General features: G+C 37.2%; 1 protein-coding gene across 2 annotated transcripts in view; it reads left to right on the forward strand.

Annotated features, from left to right (window-relative positions):
* LOC138854990 (MATH and LRR domain-containing protein PFE0570w-like) overlaps positions 1-25,398 on the forward strand; it is a 54,986-nt gene extending 29,588 nt beyond the window's left edge. Inside the window, exon 2 of one of the 2 annotated variants that reach the window (XM_070101483.1) lies at positions 11,537-25,398. In XM_070101483.1, the coding sequence (XP_069957584.1) occupies positions 11,699-16,357 (4,659 nt within the window). In that variant the 5' untranslated portion in view covers positions 11,537-11,698 and the 3' untranslated portion in view covers positions 16,358-25,398. Of the gene's footprint in view, positions 1-11,533 lie in introns of both variants that reach the window. The other variant, XM_070101475.1, reaches the window with a different exon arrangement.
* Positions 25,399-25,745: the final 347 nt, after the last annotated feature.

The following is a 25,745-nucleotide window of genomic DNA, read 5'->3' on the forward strand; positions in this document are numbered from 1 at the left end:
AGCCTCTTGCTTTAAGTGCCAAATTAGAGGATGATGGTGTGCCATTCTGATTTTATTCAATAAACACCCTGCCACTCACCTCTCACACATTAATATTAATATTTTAAGGTAAGTAATAAGTGTACTCTGCATGTATCTTACCTATTATTGTGTTTTTAATGCCTGTTTCTATTGCTAACTTTATACATGTATTAGTTAGTGTGTGTACGAATGGTATATAATACCGACAAGTTGAGAGTAAGACACATGTGCAACATCTGGGTATCTTTATTGTAGACGTTTCGCCATCCAGTGGCTTTATCAAGACAAATTCTCCACGACTATGGTGCTGTTCGCACCTACTCCTAGGTTGAGGGACTGATTACCTCATCTTCTGTACATAGTTCTACTGTCTTCAAGTTATGTCCTAGAATTTGTATTGATAAAGCCACTGGATGGCGAAACGTCTACAATAAAGATACCCAGATGTTGCACATGTGTCTTACTCTCAATTAGTTAGTGTAAACTTGTTGTCTGGCATTCATTGCATATTTTACATGTGCTCTGATAATAATACTTGTGGACCTGTGTGGTAGCCAGGGGGAGGGACATTACATTTCATTTTCTTTGGTCAGGTACCAGAGAAAACGTGTGTGAATCTGTGTTTGGCCCAGCCACTCCCCCACTCCGCTTTTGTTTACAATTTTAGGCATGAATTATTTGTTACTTCTCCCTTCGTTTATGATGGCATCTAAAGGTAATTGTTAGAGATGATTAAATTCAGGGAACAAGGTATGTCGATGCTAATAATATGGCTCTTGGCCACAGTGTAGGTAGCCGGTAGGTGTAGCCCAGGTGGGATACACCTACTGGCTACCTACACTGACTTCCTACAAATAAATACTACTCACCTCCCTTCCTACATTAAGATTACACATATTTTAAGGTAATTAATGAGTGTTCTGTATGTGTATTTTAACTCTGGGCTGTTTTAAATATCGTATATTGAGTATAAGACAGGGAGCCAGGGCTACCTACACCTGACTTCCTACGAATAAGTACTACTCACCTCTCTCCCTACATTAAGATTATAAATACTTTAAGATAAGTAATGAATGTACTGTGTATGTATTTTACTTTTTATGTTTTTTAATGCCTAATTCTATTACTAACTTAATATAATTTAGTGCAAACTTTTTTGTCTGGCATTTACAGTATATGCCTTTATAAATGGAAAAAATGGCGTTCTGATTTCCGGCGATGTCTGCCTTCCAGCGATAGCCTGGAACCTAACCCGCCATATAAATGGGGCCCTACTGTATATCCTTTATAGTATAATAATGAGATATCTCCTACATTGTATAATAATAAGGTATTAAAAGGACCCCAATGGAAATAAGTCACTCAGACTTTTTTGGGGTTATCCTAGGTTCTCTACACATATGCTGCTATGTATGATTATCTATGTAACTGTATTTGTGTATACCTGAATAAACTTACTTACTAACAGTTGTAATGGTGGTAGTAGTAATAGTAACAGTAGTAGTAGTAGTATTAACAGTAGCAGTAGTGGTGGTGGTAGTAGTAGTAACAGTAGTAGTGGTAGTAGTAACAGTAGTAGTGGTGGTGGTAGTAGTAGTAGTAACAGTAATGGTAGTAGTAGTAACAGTAGTAATGGTAGTGGTAGTAGTTAGAGTAGTGATAGTAGTGGTAGTACAGGTCCGCCATCACAAATCCAGCAATCAGTTATTCGGCTCCTTCAGTTATTCGGCACTAATTTTGGCTAGCATAATTTCAAATTTCCAGGGTCGCCACACCAACCTGCTGGTACTGTTTGGTGGCGCTACTTGCTGCATAAGTCATTCCAATTTCTTTTTCTCCATTTATTGTTTTAACCTGCTTACTTTTAGCCCTAGCCACGGTTCCAATGAATAAAAGAAATGCTTCTCATTATGTAAAGCACCTACACAGTACATTATCCATTAAAGATAAGGTGGCTTTGAAGCCACTGTCGGTTGTCATGAACTCAGTCTCATGATGCAGGAGAATATGCTTTATTACACTAATATCAATACTTCAGCTTATTTGTCTATCACAATTGATCTAATATAAATACGGCGGAGGCGGCGGCAGCGGCAGCAATGGTATCCTACCAGCTCTTCTTTCTCAAAAAAACGTCGCTCATCAAAACTTGTGATGGCCTAAGTGAAAGTTCAACTACATGAACCCACGTAGACCACAACATGACCCAAGAATACTAAGAATGTAACCCAAATCTTGACAAAATTAGAAGATCTAAGGAAGACAGCCCTGCTAACCCAAACACTGCCTCCGCTGCCAGACAACCACTTAACCCAAGCTCCGAGAAAACAAGCCTTCTCCTCCATTGCTACACAGTATCTACTTCAGTGATACTATGAAAGGATATCGCAGAAGAAACAACACCAGTAATAAAAGAATAACAGCAAGGACCCTAGAACTCAACTTGTCTACCCAGCAGGACGCCGGTGTATCATCAACCCCCCTCACCACCGCCACCCAGGGAACAACAACAACAACAACAAACATGGCTGACTCCCCCTCCAACTCCACTCCCTTCAAAGGATTCATCCATGATAACTCAGGTATGATTATTCCTGACAATATCAAGGACTACATCGTTGCTCTAGAAAATGAAATCAAAGATATCAAAGCAACACTCGAGCGACGAGAATCCAAGATAACCAACCTCGAGAATAAGATCCAAAACCTTGAAGAGAAGATTACATCGGAAGTGTTGACACAGAAAATACTCTAAAAGCAGCTATAGCCAGTCACACTGAGCAAATAACAACAATAAATATGAAGGTTGAAGAAGCAATCAAGGACTGGAATCAGAACATGCACACTCGACTAAATGAATACCTTGATTTCCAAGACGACAAAACTGAACAAGATAAGTTGTCTGATGCAGTTATAATAAACAGTCCACACATTCCTAGTGACATAACACAAGCACAGTGCAAAGAAACTGCTATCAGGATAATACAGAACCACGTACAAGTCATCGTGCAAAACAATGAAATCAAAGAAACACGTTTGTTAGGAAAACCAGGAAGTAAACACAGTATAATGATCCGACTTCATTCATACGATAAAAGAAAGGACCTAATTAAATCAGCAATTACAATGAAAAATGGAGTGTACATAAATGAGTGTCTAACAAAAAAACGTCAAAACCTTCTGTTCAGGCTGAGAAAACTTAAACAGGAAAACAAAATACATCAGTGTTTCACGCGAGATGGGAAAATACTAGTAAGGAAAACATCAACAGGACAACAATATACCATCTCAAACGAACACGATTTCTCTACCTTCCTTAGAAAAGCTGACATTTCTGTAACAGATTAGATAAGTGCCCTTAATACATATATACGTGTGGTGCATATAGTGTATGTTACTATTATATTGTACATTATTATTTTTATTATTTTTCATCACTAGCTAATGCCAACTACCTCCAATACTCTATACTTCTTTCTTACTGCTATTAATTGCTCATAATTTTAAATAAGTCAAATCTTACTCCAAATTAATAATATTCATTATTCTTACCTGTCCATTTAATTTTGTTTATCACTACTTGTTTTTTAGTCACTTTTCATTGTGTATGCAATTAGTGTATATTCCAATTACTTTTTTGCAAGTACCAAAACTATCTTTTGCTAGCTAGTACCAACTACCTCATTTTTTTTACTTTTATTGTGCAATAAACTGCTCAATTTATTTAATATTACAAATCAGATCTTACTCCTAAACCAATATTATTTCATAGTGACCATCTGTCCATTTAACTTTGTTTACCATTACTTAATTTTAGTCCCTTATATATTTTCTCCTTTATTTTAGCTTTATATAACTACCCTAGTTTATATATTCACAATTGTTAAAATAATCAAGGTGCTATTCTCAGGTGCTAAAGTAGAATAAGTTCACAATTTTGCCATTATATTCCAAAGCTCATTTATTTGATTACCACTTTATTGTTCACCACAACTTATATTAGTCCCTTTTATACTATTATAATTTTATACTATAATTCTAACTTTAAAGAATTACCTTTATAGTACTACCTACTATCATATTCCCAAGCTCCATTATTTGATCATCACTTTATTTGTATTAGTCCCTTTTATATTGTCTCCTTTATTTTAGCTTAAAAAAAAAAAAAAAAAAAAACTACCTTAACTCATTATTTTACATTTGTTAAATAATTCAGGTGCTATTTTTTAGCTTAAGACTATTTACTTTGTTTTATACTTAATTCTAACTATAGATTCACTACAAATCTTATGATTACAAGCATTGATCCTGATACCAACCTCTTATTTAATGACTTAAATGAATCAAACAGTTACTGTAATTACTACACTGCAGAACAATCAAAGGCACTTCTCAGTGCCAACAACAACATAACTATCTTTAACTACAATATCAGATCTTTAAGCAAGCATTACGATGACCTCATAGCATTACTAAATTCCTTACATGCCAATATGTCCATCATTACACTAACTGAAACCTGGCTAAAGCCTGATAGTACAGATGTCTATGCCATTCCTGGTTACACAGCCATACACAACTGTAGGCCAGACCAACAAGGGGGTGGCACAGCCATATACTACTCAGACCAACTAGAATGTATCACTAATACTTGCACAAGGGATGAACATGGGGAATATATAATAGCCAAATTCAAATCCAAATACCTACAAAAACCTCTCACATTGATAAACATCTACAGAGTTCCACAGTCAAACATTAGCCAATTTAGTCAAAACCTAGGAAGTATGATAACTGATGCACGCATGAACAAAGATCACTTACTACTCTCAGGTGACTTCAATATAAATCTCCTGCAAGACCAGGACCCACACGTTACTGAATTCACAAACACAATGAGTAACTGTATGTTGCTACCAACAGTAACAAAACCTACAAGAGTTACAGAGACTAGTGTTTCCCTACTTGACCACATCTGGACCAACACCATATCCCTTTTAAAATCAGGCATAATTACAGATAATACCACAGACCACTACCCTACTTTCCTCATAACAACTCTTGGTAAATTACCCCAAGACACTACTAAAGTCACCTTCAGACTTAACCCTTTCAGGGTCCAAGGCCCAAATCTGGAGTCACGCACCAGTGTCCAAGAATTTAAAAAAAAAAAATTGTTATTTTTTCTTATGAAATCGTAGAGAATCTTTTTGTGAAGGTAATAAAACAAAAAGTACGAAATTTGGTGGAAAATTGACGAAATTATGCTCTTGCGATATTTACGAATCGGCGATTTTGCCGACTTTGACTCCCATTTTAGGCCAATTACATTATTTCAATCAACCAAATTCTTAGCTATTTCACTAGTATTACTTCTATTCTATCGATTGAGCACAAGAAATCGCCAAGTCAACTGTTTCAACTACAAAATAAAGTGATCGGAAATTGTTAATTTGGCCAATTTAACACAAAGTTCAAAATATTCCAATTTCAAAATAGGGTCCAGAATGAACAATGTAGGCATTCCTGGCACTAAACTAACATTTCCTCTGTTCATTAGTTATGTTTTGAGGCTTTACAAATAAATTCCATCTTGATTTTTTATTCACATAATGAATTTTTATTCACACCAAAAAATAGAAGATTTACTGTTATGCAATACTGTAATAATTGTATAAATATCATCACCATATTTGTGAATGTATATTAGACCCACCAGCTGACGTGTATTAGACGTGTGAGGTCGTTTGTTTACTCTTGAATATCGGCAAAAATTTAACATTTCTGCTACTTTGAGCTCAGTTTCAAGCCATTTCCAGTGCTAAAACCAATCAAAATCATCTCTATTTCTGTAATATGTCTTCCATTCTATCAAATGAGACCAAGAAATCGCAAATACAACTATAAAAAACATACGAAAAAACACTGCAAAGTTGCTGTTTTAATCGAAAAATCATGATTTCATTTTTTTTCTCTCATTATACACAGTGTGCTGCAGGATCTGTTTTATGTGGTGCACACATACAACATAGATGTATTCTCTCATATCTAGGCCCAAATGTACCACTCACAGTTTATCAGAGTGAGCTGAGCTCATGGCGTAGATCTACGGTTTGGACCCTGAACGTAAAGCCGTAGATCTACGGGACGGACCCTGAAAGGGTTAACAATGAGGCAGCCATTAATAACTTCACAACAGCAGTAGCAAACATTGACTGGCACACTGAGCTAGAAATCTATACAGATATTGACGAATGTATTAATAATTTTCTAAAAAAGACCCAATACCTCTATAACAAGCACTGCCCTAAAAAAACTAAACAGATGACAGCTAAGAGACTGAACAGTCCCTGGCTAACACCCAGCATTCTCAAATCCATAAATACAAAACACCAATATGAAAAACAGTACAGAATGGGTCACATAACCAGAGACCAAACAAAACGTTACTCGTCAATCCTAACCAGCCTGATAAGAAGGGCAAAAAAATTGTATTATGAGAACAGATTATCCAACTTACGAGGTGATATAAAAAAGACCTGGAAAACCCTATCAGAAATTCTGGGAACAAAAAAGATATCACGAAATAGCGAAATAAAATTAGCAAAATCAGATGAACCCCAACTCCCACCAACAGAAACAGCAAACAGACTCAATGATTTCTTCTCCACTATAGGACAAAACCTTGCCAATAAAATCCCAAGCTCAGATACCCCACCAAATGACTACCTCACCGGCAACTACCCGAACACACTGTTCCTAGCTCCGACTAACCCATACGAAGTCTCCCTTATTATCAACACACTAAAAAACAAGGCAGGAGATTTAAATACCTTACCACCCTTTATATTCAAAAAAGTGTCACAAGTGCTATCACCAATCATTGCAACACTCTTTAACAAATCCATTGAATCCTCCACCTTCCCTACAGTATTCAAAATAGCAAGGGTCACCCCGATCCACAAAGGAGGAGACCAAACAGAGTTGAATAACTATAGGCCAATATCCAACTTACACCCTCTCTCAAAAATCTTCGAAAAATTAATTCATAAACGAATCTACTCCTACCTTATCTCCCAAAACATACTCAACCCCTGCCAATTTGGATTCAGGCCTAATAAAAATACTAATGATGCTATTATACACATGCTAGAACATATATACACTGCAATAGAGAAAAAAGAAGTCCCACTGGGGATCTTCATTGACTTACGTAAAGCTTTTGATACAGTTGACCATGACTTGCTCCACGTAAAATTGTCACACTATGGTATAAGAGGGCACTCCCTCAACTACCTCAAGTCATACCTCAGCAACAGAAGCCAATATGTGTACGCAAATGGGGCAAACTCTTCTGCACAACCAATTACAGTTGGTGTCCCACAGGGAAGTGTCCTTGGCCCTCTTCTCTTTCTCCTATACATAAATGACCTACCAAATGCTTCGCAATTACTCAAACCCACACTATTTGCAGATGACACTACATACGTCTTCTCCCACCCGAGCCCAGTCACGCTAGCCAGTACTGTAAATACCGAATTACAGAAAATATCTACCTGGATGAGGACTAACAAACTTACACTAAACATTGACAAAACCTACTTCATTCAGTTTGGTAACAGAGCTATAGATGTCCCTCTTAACATAATGATAAACGGATCACCTATTACAAAGCTAACAGAGGGAAAATTCTTAGGAATCCACCTTGATAATAGACTCAAATTTCATACACATATACAACAAATTTCTAAGAAAATTTCCAAGACTGTAGGCATACTATCGAAGATACGGTACTATGCTCCACAGTCAGCCCTCCTGGCCCTATATCACTCTCTTATTTACCCCTATCTCACCTATAGAATTTGTGCATGGGGCTCAACAACAAGTAACCATCTCAGACCACTAATTACCCAACAAAAGGCTGCACATTCCACCAATATTCAATACACTAAACCTACTCACCATACAAAACATCCATACTTATTACTGCACCTATTACATACATAGAACACTTAACTCTGATATTAACCCTCCCCTCAAACATCTTGCCAACCTCAACAGAACACATGACCATAACACAAGGCACAGATCACTCTTTGATGTTCCTTGTGTCCATGTCACACTATGCAAAAACTCAATGCAAATAAAAGGCCCTAAAATCTGGAATTCATTACCTGTAAATATAAAAGAAACACTACCTGTTTATAAATTCAAGTATCTTCTCAAAGATCACTTACTCACCCAAAACCAAATAAATACTGAATAACTGAACCTTATAAATTGTATATCTTAAATGTTTCTCACAATTATGTCACATAAATGTTAAACCTAAAACCCAATCTAACTTTATTATTTTTTTAAATACACTACCTAACAGAATACTCCATTCTACTGAATATACAACAATGCATGCAACCATATGACCTGTCTTTGTAATACTCACTTGTGCTTTATAGTAATCTATTTACATTAATGTTTTATCACTGATTTCATCATTGCTTAGTTAATCTTAAGTTAATTTTAAGCCAGCCCGTAATGCTATGCATAGTATAAGTGGCTTTGGCATGCTGCTCTTATCTGTATTTTTTTGTACCTCTGTATGTGTGCTCAAATTGTTAATAAATAAATAAATAAATAAATATGACATAAGAAACAATATAAATAACATAAAACATGTTAAATACTCCAGAATGAATAATATTTGGCATAACACCAAGCATTTCGACAGAGTTATGAAGAGGATATGGTAAACAAATACCATTCTCCTATCCTTGTCTTGGGGACTTATATTAGAGAAAATGGAGTATAGCACAGGGCTAACTATGATATACACTCGTACTCCACCATAAACATGAAACAAAAAAGTTATTTTCTCTCTATAGATTATCACACATAGCAGCATATGTGTAGAGAACCTAGGATAACCCCAAAAAAGTCAACGTGGCTTATTTTTAGTACCTGGCTTGGGTTAGTCATATATGATTTTTGGTAAATATTCGATTCCCAGCCAAGGTAGAAACATTAGGCATGTTTCTTTACACCTGTTGTCTATGTTTACCCATCAGCAAATGGGTACCTGGGTGTTAGTCGACTAGTGTGGGTGTTATCCTGGGACACTGACCTAATTTTCTTGAAATACTCAGCATAACAAGTACCTTTCTATACAGTAGTATGTCACTGATGTCAGCTAGGCCTGTATACCTTGTACATGCACGTGTAGTAAATAAAGATACAGTGGACCCCCGATTAACGAACTTTTTTCATTTCAGTAGTATGTTCAGGTGCCAGTACTGACCGAATTTTTTCCCATAAGGAACATATGCTGCTATGTATGATAATTCTATGTAACTGTATTGTGTATACCTGAATAAATTTACTTACTTACTTACTTATTTCAGACCCCCAAACATACACCTACAAACGCACTTACATAAATACACTTACATAATTGGTCGCATTTGGAGGTGATCGTTAAGCGGGGGTCCACTGTATTATTATTATTATTATTATTATTATTATTATTATTATTATTATTATTATTATTATTATTATTATTATTTTCTCAGTTGTTTGTTGGGTTATCTTATTCAAACTTGGGCAATGTATGATGGAAAGATACTTCTTCACGTACACCAAAAATGAAAGAAATCAGACCATAAATAGCGGAGTTCACTTCTCAGCCATTAGCGGCCGCTTAGTGGTATATTTTTGTATGGTTGTTATGGTTATATTCTCATTTTTTCGGTCTCATTTGATAGAATGAAAGATATATTACAGAAATAGATATGATTTTGATTGCTTTCATGATGAAAAGTACCTTGAAATTGCGCTCACAGTAGCGAAAATGTTCTATTCTTTAGCGAAGCTCAAGAGTAAACAATACCTGTCCACCTGCCAGTCTAAATTCCAATACGGAGTCAAGAATGGATTGACGTTATTTATACAATTATTACAATAATGCAGTAGTCTGCATAATAGTAAATCTTCTATTTTTTGTGAATAAAAATTTCAAATGGTAAGCAAGAGTAATATAAGAGGGGCCTGTAGCCGTGACTAATGAACAGAGAAAATGTTATTTTAGTGCCAGGAATGTCTGCATTGTTTATTCTGGACCCTATTTTGAAATTGGCATCTGTTGAAATTGGCCAAATTGCCAATTTCTGACCACTTTATTGGGTAGTTGAAATAAGTGAATGGGCAGTTTCTTGTACTCATTTGACAGACTAGAAGTAAAGCTTATTCAGGTATACACAAATACAGTTACATAGATTAAAATACATAGCAGTGTATGTATAGAGAACCTAGGATAACCCAGAAAAGCCAGACAAAGTGACTTATTTCCAGTACCTGGCTTGGGCTTGCCATATATGATTTTTGGTAAATATTTTTTTTTCTCGGTTGTTTGTTGGGCTATCTCATTGAAACTTGGGCAATGTATGATGGAAAGATGCTTCTTAACGTACAACAAAAATAAAAAAGACGGACGATAAATAAGGGAGTTCACTTCTCAGCCATTACCCGCCTCTTTGCAGTATATTTTCGTATGGTTTTTATGGTTGTATTCTCATTTTTTGGACTCATTTGATAGAATGGAAGATATATTACAGAAATAGACATGATTTTGATTGTTTTCATGATGAAAAGTACCTTGAAATTGAGCTCAAAGTAGCGGAAATGTTCGATTTTTGCCGATGTTCAATGAACTGTGTAAGTCAAGTTGGTTAATTTTATTAAGTGTATTCTAACCTAACCACTCCGTAATTCGGCAAACTCAGTAATCCGGCACACTACAGGTCCCAATGATGCCGGATTTGTGATGGAGGACCTGTAGTAGTAACAGTAGTAGTGGTAGCAGAAGTAGTAACAGTAGTAGTGGTAGCAGTAGTAGTAACGTTAATAATGGTCATAGCATTAGTAACAGTAGTAGTAGTAGTAGTAGTAATAGTAGCAGTAGTGGTGGTGGTAGTAGTAGTAACAGTAGTAGTGGAGGCAGTAATAGTGGTGGCAGTAGTAGTAACAGTAGTAGTGGTGGTGGTGGTGGTGGTAGTAGTAGTAACAGTAGCAGTGGTAGTAGTAGTAGTAGTAACAGTAGTACTGGTGGCAGTAGTAACAGTAGTAGTGGTGGTGGTGGTAGTAGTAGTAGTAGTAACAGTAGTAGTGGTAGTAGTACAGTAGCACAGAAGAGCATTGCTATGCTAGGTTGGTCGTAAGTAGACTGAGCCAATTTACGCTTATTCGTTCTGACAAAAATAAATTACTAAATGTAAAAAGAAGAAAAGCTTTCATTTCTCCTTTATTGGGTTACATTGCTTCATTTGGATTGGTGAGTCGATGATATTAACCGAATAAAGTAAATAATATTTCTATACGTATTTGGTTAATGTAAATGTAATATTTTCCATAATGTTCATTAAATATTGTGTCTGGTATTGTAATTATAGAATCTATAATAATAACTATGTAGGCATTTATGTGTATAAATGGCATGAGCATATAATAGTTTTTCTTTTAGCAGATGCAAGAAGCAAGTTTATAAGAAGAGAGAAGAGGCAGCATCTTATGGAAGGCTCCACCAGAGCAGATGAAGTATCACATATACACCAAAGGTTTACAAATGGATATACATAGAGAAATGACGTATGTGAAGAAAAATTTATTATTATAAATAAAAGGAAGAATGAAAAAGACAATGGAGGCTCACCACAAGAAAGTGAAGAACACAAGAAACAAAGTCGATGATAATGAAAAAAAAACAGGCATCAACACCTTGAACAAAAGCATAGATACTATACATAATCAAACAAAAACAGAACTTTCAAAAGGCAGACAAAGTACCATTGATGATTGGTTGTTAAAAAGTAGACCAGGATGTGTAAGACGAGTGATGGTCAGTAATAATGAAGAAGCACTTCCTAGAAACAACAGTGAGGCAGTGTCTGAGTGTAGTGATTCTAAGAAGTTTTCAAACAGTCATGCTGATCAGAAAAAGAGTTTAAATAAGATGCGCCGTGTTTCCTTTAGCCTCAGTGCATGTAACATCTCAGAACAAAAGGTATATCATAAAATAACACCAAGAAATAAAAATGATGAAGTGTATGAAAAAGATGGAGACATACAGACTCCATCTAACATAAGTAATATAATCAGTATCACATATAAAAAATCACGAACAGCCAACGATAATATTTCGACACATAAAACAAGCCTTCAGGGTTTTCATAGAACAAAAATAAATAAGACACTTCAAAATGAACACCAACAGATTCATTCTTTAGGCAACTTGGCCATGAATCCTTTACCTTTGTCATCAGCAAACCATGAACAGATCAAGCTTGTTGGAGGAAATAGTTATTCTAGTTCAGATAATGATGACTTTGTCACAAGCCCTCAAGGACATAATAGTTTTAGTGACAGTGATGAAATGACTGTAACTAGTAATAACATGGCAATAGAAAATACCAACATTAAGCTAAAGAGAAAAACAAAGACAAAAATTTCTTCTTCACCTGACAGTGTGAGCAAAAGTGTGAGTGGAGAGAGAGAATCAAAAGTCAAAAAGAAAACTGATGTGCAAATTACTCATGGTGATGAAATTAATGTAGAGGAGGTGTCTAATTGTGGTAACAGGGACATTTCTCTGAGTCATAGTTTGAAAACTCCATTAGATGACAACACTTCACAGGTCACTGACTCTTTTATTAACACTAAATACACATTTAAATCCATGAACTGTGAAGCTTCAAAACTGAAGCTACATAATCCAGCAGTTTCACCAAGAAATAAGATTTTAAAATTATGTGAATCAGAAGATGATTTTGAAGAGGAGCCACACAACATAACCAACAGAAAATTAACAAAGAAAATAAGGACTAAAATACTAAAGTGCCATAACAGAGAAAATAAAAGCAAGAATATTGTTCCACAGGCTACAGGATGTCAGCATATTCAAAAGGGATTTCCTAATAGATCAGAGGAAAAGCTTACTAATTGTTCTTTGCAGGATCTCCAATACCTCTCAACAGGTTTTCAGTCTTCTTCACATAAAGGAAAATGGCTCACATACAATAAAGAGAGTACCAATACTAATTCATATAATCATAACTTGGGTAAAAGATCCCTATTGAGCACAGATTTGAATGATAGTAAAATAATTATTGCTGGTAATAATAAAAAGAGGAAATATTCAGAGAGAAGCAGTAAAAATACATCAAAAAGGGCTTTTCATATAAGGGAAGATGAGAAGAGAATGCCCATAATAGAAAAGCCTGCTGACATATGTATGGAAACCTATGTTGAAAAAGCCCCCTCTCCAATATCATATGTATCTGACATAGATATTCCCCAGAATCTTAGTTCAGAAAATCATTTGTTACCTTTAACAAAAGGCACCAGTGGTTTTATTGATAAGAATAAATCTGACTCCAAAAAAAGTGAAGCCTCAGGCATTACATCCAGTGGAAAAGTAAGAAAGAAGAGTAGATTGCAACTGTATTGTGAGGTAGAAAGTGAAGAACCTAAAGTGACTGTTTCTCAAACTTCTGCAAGTCATTTATGTAATACATCAGACAACTTGCCAAATAAAAATATAGTTTTACCATCACTGAAACATAAGCAGCAGAAACATGTTGAAGGACTTCACCATAGTTCAAATAAGTATGATGTTCTCACACATCCTGGAGAAAACACTTGCTGCATTAAAAACAATAAATTGACTTTATCCAGTAGTGATAGTAATATATTTAAAAATAAGAAAAAGAAAAAGAGAGGCAATGAAATAAATAATACATCAACTAGAATTACTAAAACAAAGGATAATATGAACAAAATTGTGAATGGAGATGGGGCCTCAAAAACTGTGAAAAATGTAGAAGTACATGGGAAAACCTGTGTGGTTAAACCTTATGCAAAAGAGGCACATACTTTTACATCAAGTGTTCCTGACACTGAAGTTCTTTCAAACCAGAACGTAACAAGAAATAAAGCTGGTGAAGCACACAAGGCAAATATAAATGAGTTTGCAGAGGAGCCACATACTTCATCAAACACTAGGAAAATAATAAAGAAAAAGAAGGATATATTGAAAGAGTCACATCAAATAGAAAGTAAAGAATGTGAAGATATTGTGTTTCCACAGTCATTAATATCTACACATGATAAAGTGATGATGGAATCAGATGGAGAGCTTACTAATATGTCTTCACAGTGTCTTGGCTTCACACCTTCAAACAAAGTTCAGCATTGTCATACTAATAGTTATTTACTAAAGGAAGCTCCATTGTTGTTGACACCAGGTGATAAACCTAAAACGGATGAAGGAAATGGTCTTAGTAGTTTAGATAAGGAGTTTGTCAGATATCCTGTAGGGACTCTTGATTTGACTGAAAATGATGAATTGGCCAAAATGGTTAATGATGGCCTGAAACAAACTCGTGAAATATGTGATGAAATTAGTAATGTTAAAAAATCTGTTGGAGACAGTTTTGTAGCCAGTGTTTTAAAAAATGATTATTTAATTCCAGACTCTAATGTTAAAGGAAATGCAGAAGCAAGTATGGAAAGGTCTGATGATGAAGTTGTTATAGAAAATGTTCCTTCTCCTATATCCAGTTGTCCCAATATTGAGATTCCTTTAAGTTGGGGAACCATTAACTCTTTTTTCTCTGTTGACATGAATAGTAATGAAGATGATGTTAATATAGAAAATAATGTAAACATGAACAAGAGATCAGACATCTTAGCAAGCCAGTCAGGAAGACAGACTGAGGGTTTTATAGACAAAGATAAAGGTGGGTGTTGTGAAGTATATAGAAAGAGTTCCCAGGAGCAAAGTTCTCAAGACAGACACACAAATAACAAAACATTGACTCTAGCCAGTAGTGATAGTAATATATTTAAAAATAATAAGGAAAAGAGAGGCAATCAAATAAATAATACATCAACTAGAATTGCTAAAACAAAAGATAATATGAACAAAACTGTGAATGAAAATGGAACCTCTAAAACTGTGAAAAATGTAGAAGTACATGGGAAAACCTGTGTGGTTAAACCTTATGCAAAAGAGGCACATACTTTTACATCAAGTGTTCCTGACATTGAAGTTTTTTCGAACCAGAATGTAACAAGAAATAAAGCTGGTGAAGTACACAAAGCAAATATAAACGAGTTTGCAGAGGAGCCACATACTTCATCAAACACTAGGAAAATAATAAAGAAAAAGAAGGATATATTGAAAGAGTCACATCAAATAGAAAGTAAAGAATGTGAAGATATTGTGTTTCCACAGTCATTAATATCTACACATGATAAAGTGATGATGAAATCAGATGGAGAACTTACTAATATGTCTTCACAGTGTCTTGGCTTCACACCTTCAAACAAAGTTCAGCATTGTCATACTAATAGTTATTTACTAAAGGAAGCTCCATTGTTGTTGACACCAGGTGATAAACCTAAAAGGGATGAAGGAAATGGTCTTACTAGTTTAGATAAGGAGTTTGTCAGATATCCTGTAGGGACTCTTGATTTGACTGAAAATGATGAATTGGCCAAAATGGTTAATGATGGCCTGAAACAAACTCGCGAAATATGTGATGAAATTAGTAATGTTAAAAAGTCTGTTGGAGACAGTTTTGTAGCCAGTGTTTTAAAAAATGATTATTTAATTCCAGACTCTAATGTTAAAGGAAATGCAGAAGCAAGTATGGAAAGGTCTGATGATGAAGTTGTTATAGAAAATGTTCCTTCTCCTATATCCAGTTGTCCCAATATTGAGATTCCTTTAAGTTGGAAATCCATTAATTCTTTTTTCTCTGTTGACATGAACAGTAATGAAGATGATGTTAATATAGAAAATAATGCAAACATGAACATGAGATCAGACATCTTAGCAAGCCAGTCAGGAAGACAGACTGAGGGTTTTATTGACAAAGATGAAGGTGGGTGTTGTGAAGTATATAGAAAGAGTTCCCAGGAGCAAAGCTTTCAAGACAGACACACAAATAACAAAACATGTGTCAGTGAAAACAGTTTTGAAACATTCCTAAATAAAGGATGTGAAGATTGGTCAAATATAAGCAATATTTCACAGTGCAAAGTAGCTGCTGCTTGTCACAAGCAGACCCAAGCCCATATGCATAATGTAGATGGGTGGGTGTGTAGGCAGTTTTCAGGTACCACTAGATTTATTTGCCTCAGTCGTAGTGCTGACAGGTTGAATGTAGAAACTGGTTCTTTATTTACAGACATATATATAGTTATAAAGAATGAAAATGGTAGTACTATTAGTGAAAAATTTACACTGAATGTGCCATTTGTAGATTCAGATGTTGATGATTAATTTGTAATATTTTTCTACTAGATGAATTATTACAGTATTACCATCCCATCTTCCCTCTCTTCTCTCATACTCCACTGCCATCCCATCTTCCCTCTCTTCTCTCATACTCCACTGCCATCCCATCTTCCCTCTCTTCTCTCATACTCCACTGCCATCCCATCTTCCCTCTCTTCTCTCATACTCCACTACCATCCCATCTTCCCTCTCTTCTCTCATACTCCACTACCATCCCATCTTCCCTCTCTTCTCTCATACTCCACTGCCATCCCATCTTCCCTCTCTTCTCTCATACTCCACTGCCATCCCATCTTCCCTCTCTTCTCTCATACTCCACTACCATCCCATCTTCCCTCTCTTCTCTCATACTCCACTACCATCCCATCTTCCCTCTCTTCTCTCATACTCCACTGCCATCTCATCTTCCCCTCCCTTCTCTCATGTTCATCTACCATTCCATCTTCCCTCTCTTCTCTCATACTCCACTGCCATCTCATCTTCCCCTCCCTTCTCTCATGTTCATCTACCATTCCATCTTCCCTCCCTTCTCTCAAACACCACTACCATTTCATCTCCCCCTCCCTTCTTTCATGTTCATCTACCATCCCATCTTCCCCTCCCTTCTCTCAAACACCACTACCATCCCATCTCCCCCTCCCTTCTCTCATGTTCATCTACCATTCCATCTTCCCCTCCCTTCTCTCAAACACCACTACCATCCTATCTCCCCCTCCCTTCTTTCATGTTCATCTACCATCCCATCTCCCCCTCCCTTCTTTCATGTTCATCTACCATCCCATTTTCCCATCCCTTCTTTCATGTTCATCTACCATTCTGTCTCCCCCTCCCTTTTTTCATACACCACTACCAGCCCATCTTCCCCTCCCTTCTCTCATGTTCATCTACCATCCCATCTCCCCCTCCCTTCTCTCATGTTCATCTACCATTCCATCTTCCCTTCTTTTCTCTCAAACACCACTACCATCCCATCTTCCCCTCCCTTCTCTCATGTTCTTCTGTGGAAAGGGTTCATAGAGATGTGATGGTTGGAGTTAAACACAGTCGTTGGGTGTTAACACCTATATTAGTAGAGTGTGAGAGGGGAGAGCCCAAACTGCCTGTCCTGTTTCTAGGCCTATGCGTGGAGAACTGAGAATGAGGACGAGCATGCAGCGCTCACAAGAGCATCACGTGACGTCACACATCCTAGTCACTGAGCCTACTGAAAGGGAGCCTAAATGTATGCATGGATGATACGACCTACAATATACTACATAAGTATAAGTATGGGGAATTCAGTAGCTATACTGACACATCTACCATCCCATCTCCCCCTCCCTTCTCTCATGTTCATCTATCATCCCATCTCTCCCTCCCTTCTCTCATTTTCATCCACCATCCCATCTCCCCCTCCCTTCTTTCATGTTCATCTACCATCCCATTTTCCCCTCCCTTCTTTCATGTTCATCTACCATCCCATCTCCATCTCCCTTCTCTCATACTCCACTACCATCCTATCTTCCCCTCCCTTCTCTCATGTTCATCTACCATCCCATTTCCCCCTCCCTTCTCTCATACTCCACTACCATCCCATCTTACCCTCCCTTCTCTCATGTTCATCTACCATCCCCTCTCCCCCTCCCTTCTTTCATGTTCATCTACCATCCCATCTCCCCCTCCCTTCTCTCATACTTCACTACCATCCCATCTCCCCCTCCCTTCTTTCATGTTCATCTACCATCCCATCTCCCCCTCCCTTCTCTCATACTTCACTACCATCCCATCTCCCCCTCCCTTCTTTCATGTTCATCTACCATCCCATCTCCCCCTCCCTTCTCTCATACTTCACTACCATCCCATCTCCCCCTCCCTTCTTTCATGTTCATCTACCATCCCATCTCCCCCTCCCTTCTTTCATGTTCATCTACCATCCCATCTCCCCCTCCCTTCTCTCATGTTCATCTACCATCCCATCTCCCCCTCCCTTCTCTCATACTTCACTACCATCCCATCTCCCCCTCCCTTCTTTCATGTTCATCTACCATTCCATCTCCCCCTCCCTTCTTTCATACACCACTAACAGCCCATCTTCCCCTCCCTTCTCTCATGTTCATCTACCATCCCATCTCCCCCTCCCTTCTCTCGTGTTCATCTACCATCCTATCTTCCCCTCCCTTCTTTCATGTTCATCTACCATCCCATCTCCCCCTCCCTTCTCTCATATTCCGCTACCATCCCATCTTCCCCTCCCTTCTCTCATACTCCACTACCATCCCATCTTCCCCTCCCTTCTCTCATGTTCATCTACCATCCCATCTTCCCCTCCCTTCTCTCATACTCCACTACCATCCCATCTTCCCCTCCCTTCTCTCATGTTCATCTACCATCCCATCTTCCCCTCCCTTCTCTCATACTCCACTACCATCCCATCTTCCCCTCCCTTCTCTCATGTTCATCTACCATCCCATCTCCCCCTCCCTTCTCTCATGCACCACTACCATCCCATCTCCCCCTCTCCTCTCTCCCATCCCATCTTGAGGTAATAAAACCAATGTGTCTTTATTTACTTTATCTGTACTTGTGAAACTACAAGCTCACAAAGAAATGAATTTAAGTGCTCTGATAATAATTATGAATGTTAAGAGTCTCATTGTACTACAGAGTATTGTAATACAATGAGATGAATTTGCTGTGTGTACTGTGATAATGATTACTAAAGTTAAGAATCTCACTGTATTGAAAACATATACAGTGGACCCCCGCATAGCGATTACCTCCGAATGCGACCAATTATGTAAGTGTATTTATGTAAGTGCGTTTGTACGTGTATGTTTGGGGGTCTGAAATGGACTAATCTACTTCACAATATTTCTTATGGGAACAAATTCGGTCAGTACTGGCACCTGAACATACTTCTGGAGTGAAAAAATATCGTTAACCGGGGGTCCACTGTATATTCTTTCAACAAACCGGCCATATCCCACAGAAGCAGGTGGCCCAAAAAGATAAGCCATGGGGGATGGAAATCTTCAGTACAAGCACTTTCACACATCTTCGTGCATCATCAAGAGATATGCAATGTTACAAGAGTAGCAGCAGGAGAGATGAGGGGAAGTTTTCTCAGAGTAGGGTAGTGTGGTGACACTAGCTGTATCTTGTGTCATTACTCTGCCGTACTCTGAGAAAACTTTCCCTGAAGATTTCCACCCCTGTGGCTTGTCTCACATTGCTAAGATGGCCTGTCTGGTATTGTCTTGCAATACTGATGATTACTAACGTTGTATAATTATGTAATGTAGCCACTAATCAAAAGTTCTGTTAAGCATGAAAATATTTTATTTAAAAAGAGTCTAGATGAATACTTTGTTTTTAATGACGTTTTTGTTCAGGTTTTTCATGAGCTAAATATATATTTTTTTTTAAGTTATTTCAACATTTTATGAAGATGAAAAGTTACTTTTGGTACAAATGTATAAGCAGTGATAATTTTTTTTAAATTCTCTCCTTTAAGGCCTAAATAAAAAATTGTACTTTAAGATGCGGTATGTATGCGAGTTTATATGAGTGGTGGTGAGTGAGGAAGTGTGTAAAATGAAATGGGGTAAAGCAGTTAGGATAGATGGTATCAAGACAGAAATGTTAGAATCAGGTGGGGATATAGTTTTGATGTGGTTGGTGCTTTTGTTCAATATAAATGTATGAAAGAGGGAAATGTACCTAGGGGTTAGCAGAGACCATGCATAGTTCCTTTGTATGAAGGAAACAAAAGAGAGTGTAAAAGTTAGAGTGGAATAAGCCTGTTGAGTATATCAGGTAAAGTGTATGGTAGAGTTGTTATTGAAAGAATTAAGAGTAACACAGAGAGCAGGATCACAGATGAACAAGGTTTTAGAAATGGGTAGGGGATGTGTAAACCAAGTGTTTATATTGAAGCTTGAAAATAAACAATATTTAGGTGAAAGTAAGGATGTTTTTGTTGCTTTCATGATAGGGTGGACAGGGAAGTATTGTGGCAGATGTTGCAAGTGTATGGAATAGGTGGTAGGTTACTGAATGCTGTTAAGAGTTTTTATGAGGATGTAGGAGAGAGGAAGATTATTTTCAGTAAATGCACGCCTTAAACAGGGATGCGTGATGTCATCATGGTTGTTTAACATACCAATAGATGAGGTTGTAAAAGAAGTAATTGGTACGGTGTCAGGGGGAGGGGGTGTTATTAAAATATGCAAAATCTAATACAAAATAGGAGTTATCACTTGCTTTTTGCTGATGACACTGTGTTTTTAGGAGATTGTAAAGAGAAGTTGTGAAGGTTGGTGGACAGATTTGTGAAAGTGTGTAAAAGAAGGAAATTAAAAGTGAACATTAGAACAAGGCGATGAGGGTAACACATGAATTATGTAATGAAAAAAAAATTATGTAATGGATAAAATTATAAAAATGTAGTAATAAGTCTCTGTAATATTCAACATTTAAAATGAGGTTTGAAGTGTTAGGTATAGTACTGCTGGATGAAGTATCTTACGACTAGCAGTGTTATAGTACTGCTGGATGAAGTATCTTACGACTAGCAGTGTTATAGTACTACTGGGTGAAGTATCTGATACCTAGCAGTGTTATAGTACTACTGGGTGAAGTATCTGACACCTAGCAGTGTTATAGTACTGCTGGGTGAAGTATCGTACGACTAGCAGTGTTATAGTACTGCTGGGTGAAGTATCTTATGACTAGCAGTGTTATAGTATTTCTGGGTGAAGTATCTTACACCTAGCAGTGTTATAGTACTGCTGGGTGAAGTATCTGACACATAGCAGTGTTATAGTACTACTGGGTGAAGTATCTGATACCTAGCAGTGTTATAGTACTACTGGGTGAAGTATCTGACACCTAGCAGTGTTATAGTACTGCTGGGTGAAGTATCTTACGACTAGCAGTGTTATAGTATTTCTGGGTGAAGTATCTTACACCTAGCAGTGTTATAGTACTACTGGGTGAAGTATCTGACACATAGCAGTGTTATAGTACTACTGGGTGAAGTATCTTACACCTAGCAGTGTTATAGTACTACTGGGTGAAGTATCTGATACCTAGCAGTGTTATAGTACTACTGGGTTAAGTATCTTTCACCTAGCAATGTTATAGTACTGCTGGGTGAAGTATCTTATGACTAGCAGTGTTATAGTATTTCTGGGTGAAGTATCTTACACCTAGCAGTGTTATAGTACTGTTGGGTGAAGTATCTTACACCTAGCAGTGTTATAGTACTGTTGGGTGAAATATCTTACACCTAGCAGTGTTATAGTACTGCTGGGTGAAGTATCTGACTCTTAGCAGTGTTATAGTACTGCTGGGTGATGTATCTAACGACTAGCAGTGTTATAGTACTGCTGAGTGAAGCATCTTACACCTAACGGTGTTATAGTACTGTTGGGTGAAGTATCTTACACCTAGCGGTGTTATAGTACTGTTGGGTGATTTATCTGACACCTTGAAGTGTTATAGCACTGCTGCATGATGTATCTGACACCTAGCAGTGTTATAGTACAGCTAGGTGAAGTATTTGACACTTAGCAGTGTTATAGTACTGCTGGGTGATGTATCTAACGACTAGCAGTGTTATAGTACTGCTGAGTGAAGCACCTTACACCTAGTGGTGTTATAGTACTGTTGGGTGATTTATCTGACACCTAGCAGTGTTATAGTACTGCTGGGTGAAGAATCTGACACCTAGCAGTGTTATAGTACTCTTGGGCGAAGTATCTTACACCTAGCTGTGTTATAGTACTGCTGTGTGATGTATCTGACACCTAGCAGTGTTATAGTACTGCTGTGTGAAGTATCTGACACCTAGCAGTGTTATAGTACTGCTGTGTGAAGTATCTGACACCTAGCAGTGTTATAGTACTCTTGGGCGAAGTATCTTACACCTAGCTGTGTTATAGTACTGCTGTGTGATGTATCTGACACCTAGCAGTGTCATATATAGTGCTTCATCTTGGCCTGCTGTATATCAGTTTTATATAATTGCTCCTTGTGTTGTGCCTGAGTGCAGTATGACAAGCTGATTGTAATTATTCTTACATGTTTGATAACACTTACAATAATAATGTACAAGCAGTGGTGCAACATACAAGTTAATCTACATCTTGCTGCTGTATTCCATGTTAGTACAACTCAAATTAGAAATATATTTTTGAATTAAGTATGTAATGGTAAAGTTGTGGAAGAGCTTGAGGTAATAAAACCAATATGTCTTTGTTTACTTTATCTGTACTTGTGGAACTACAGGCTCTCAAAGAAGTGAATTTGCTTTATATACTGTGATAATACACATAGTTACCAATGTTAAGAACCTCATTGTACTACAAGATACTGTAATGCAATGAAGTGAATTTGCTATATATACAGTGGACCCCCGCATAACGATTACCTCCGAATGCGACCAATTATGTAAGTGTATTTATGTAAGTGCATTTGTACGTGTATGTTTGGGGGTCTGAAATGGACTAATCTACTTCACAATATTTCTTATGGGAAAAAATTCGGTCAGTACTGGCACCTGAACATACTTCTGGAGTGAAAAAATATCGTTAACCGGGGGTCCACTGTACTGTGATGATTACTAAGATTGAGTCTCATTGTGTTAATTTGTAGTCACTAATCTATAGTTCTATTTACCATGAAAATATTTCATTTAAAAACAATCTAGATGAATACTTTGTTTTTAATTATAGTACTTTTTTGTTCAGGTTTTTCATTAGCTAAATTTGTTATTTTAACATTTTATCAAGATGAAAAGTTATTTTGGTACACATGTATAAACAGTGATAATTTTTGAAAATTCTCTCCTTTAAGACCTAAATAAAAAATTGTACCTTAAGATGCAGTATATATGCAAGTTTATATGAGTGGTGGTGAGTGAGGAAGTGTGTACAATGAAATTGGGTAAAGCAGTTAGGATAGATGGTATCAAGACAGAAATGTTAGAATCAGGTGGGGATATAGTTTTGATGTGGTTGGTGCTTTTGTTCAGTATAAATGTATGAAAGAGGGAAATGTACCTAGGGGTTAGCAGAGACCATGCATAGTTCCTTTGTATGAAGAAAACAAAAGAGAGTGTAAAAGTTAGAGTGGAATAAGCCTGTTGAGTATATCAGGTAAAGTGTATGGTAGAGTTGTTATTGAAAGAATTAAGAGTAACACAGAGAGCAGGATCACAGATGAACAAGGTTTTAGAAATGGGTAGGGGATGTGTAAACCAAGTGTTTATATTGAAGCTTGAAAATAAACAATATTTAGGTAAAGGTAAGGATGTTTTTGTTGCTTTCATGATAGGGTTGACAGGGAAGTATTGTGGCAGATGTTGCAAGTGTATGGAATAGGTGGTAGGTTACTGAATGCTGTTAAGAGTTTTTATGAGGATGTAGGAGAGAGGAAGATTATTTTCAGTAAATGCACGCCTTAAACAGGGATGCGTGATGTCATCATGGTTGTTTAACATACCAATAGATGAGGTTGTAAAAGAAGTAATTGGTACGGTGTCAGGGGGAGGGGGTGTTATTAAAATATGCAAAATCTAATACAAAATAGGAGTTGTCACTTGCTTTTTGCTGATGACACTGTGTTTTTAGGAGATTGTAAAGAGAAGTTGTGAAGGTTGGTGGACAGATTTGTGAAAGTGTGTAAAAGAAGGAAATTAAAAGTGAACATTAGAACAAGGCGATGAGGGTAACACATGAATTATGTAATGAAAAAAAAATTATGTAATGGATAAAATTATAAAAATGTAGTAATAAGTCTCTGTAATATTCAACATTTAAAATGAGGTTTGAAGTGTTAGGTATAGTACTGCTGGATGAAGTATCTTACGACTAGCAGTGTTATAGTACTGCTGGGTGAAGTATCTTACAACTAGCAGTGTTATAGTACTGCTGGATGAAGTATCTTACAACTAGCAGTGTTATAGTACTGCTGGGTGAAGTATCTTACGACTAGCAGTGTTATAGTACTGCTGGGTGAAGTATCTTATGACTAGCAGTATTATAGTACTGCTGGATGAAGTATCTTACACCTAGCAGTGTTATAGTACTGTTGGGTGAAATATCTTACACCTAGCAGTGTTATAGTACTGCTGGGTGATGTATCTAACGCCTAGCAGTGTTATAGTACTGCTGAGTGAAGCATCTTACACCTAACGGTGTTGTAGTACTGTTGGGTGAAGTATCTTACACCTAGCGGTGTTATAGTACTGATAGGTGATTTATCTGACACCTTGAAGTGTTATAGCACTGCTGCATGATGTATCTGACACCTAGCAGTGTTATAGTACAGCTAGGTGAAGTATCTGACACTTAGCAGTGTTATAGTACTGCTGGGTGAAGTATCTGACACCTAGCAGTGATATAGTACTGCTGTTTGAAGTATCTGACACCTAGCAGTGTTATAGTACTGCTGAGTGAAGCACCTTACACCTAGTGGTGTTATAGTACTGTTGGGTGAAGTATCTTACACACAGCGGTGTTATAGTACTGCTGGGTGAAGTATCTGACACCTAGCAGTGTTATAGTACTGTTGTTTGATGTATCTGACACCTAGCAGTGTTATAGTACTCTTGGGCGAAGTATCTTACACCTAGCAGTGATATAGTACTGCTGTTTGATGTATCTGACACCTAGCAGTGTTATAGTACTCTTGGGTGAAGTATCTTACACCTAGCAGTGTTATAGTACTGCTGTGTGAAGTATCTGACACCTAGCAGTGTTATAGTACTCTTGGGCGAAGTATCTTACACCTAGCTGTGTTATAGTACTGCTGGGTGATGTATCTGACACCTAGCAGTGTTATAGTACTCTTGGGCGAAGTATCTTACACCTAGCTGTGTTATAGTACTGCTGGGTGATGTATCTGACACCTAGCAGTGTTATAGTACTCTTGGGCGAAGTATCTTACACCTAGCAGTGTTATAGTACTGCTGTGTGAAGTATCTGACACCTAGCAGTGTTATAGTACTGCTGTGTGAAGTATCTGACACCTAGCAGTGTTATAGTACTGCTGTGTGAAGTATCTGACACCTAGCAGTGTTATAGTACTGCTGTGTGAAGTATCTGACACCTAGCAGTGTTATAGTACTGCTGTGTGAAGTATCTGACACCTAGCAGTGTTATAGTACTGCTGTGTGAAGTATCTTACACCTAGCAGTGTTATAGTACTGCTGTGTGAAGTATCTGACACCTAGCAGTGTTATAGTACTGCTGTGTGAAGTATCTTACACCTAGCAGTGTTATAGTACTGCTGTGTGAAGTATCTTACACCTAGCAGTGTTATAGTACTGCTGTGTGAAGTATCTTACACCTAGCAGTGTTATAGTACTGCTGTGTGAAGTATCTGACAC

This window comes from Cherax quadricarinatus, chromosome 5, assembly GCF_038502225.1.
Source record: "Cherax quadricarinatus isolate ZL_2023a chromosome 5, ASM3850222v1, whole genome shotgun sequence".
Taxonomy (NCBI): domain Eukaryota; kingdom Metazoa; phylum Arthropoda; class Malacostraca; order Decapoda; family Parastacidae; genus Cherax; species Cherax quadricarinatus.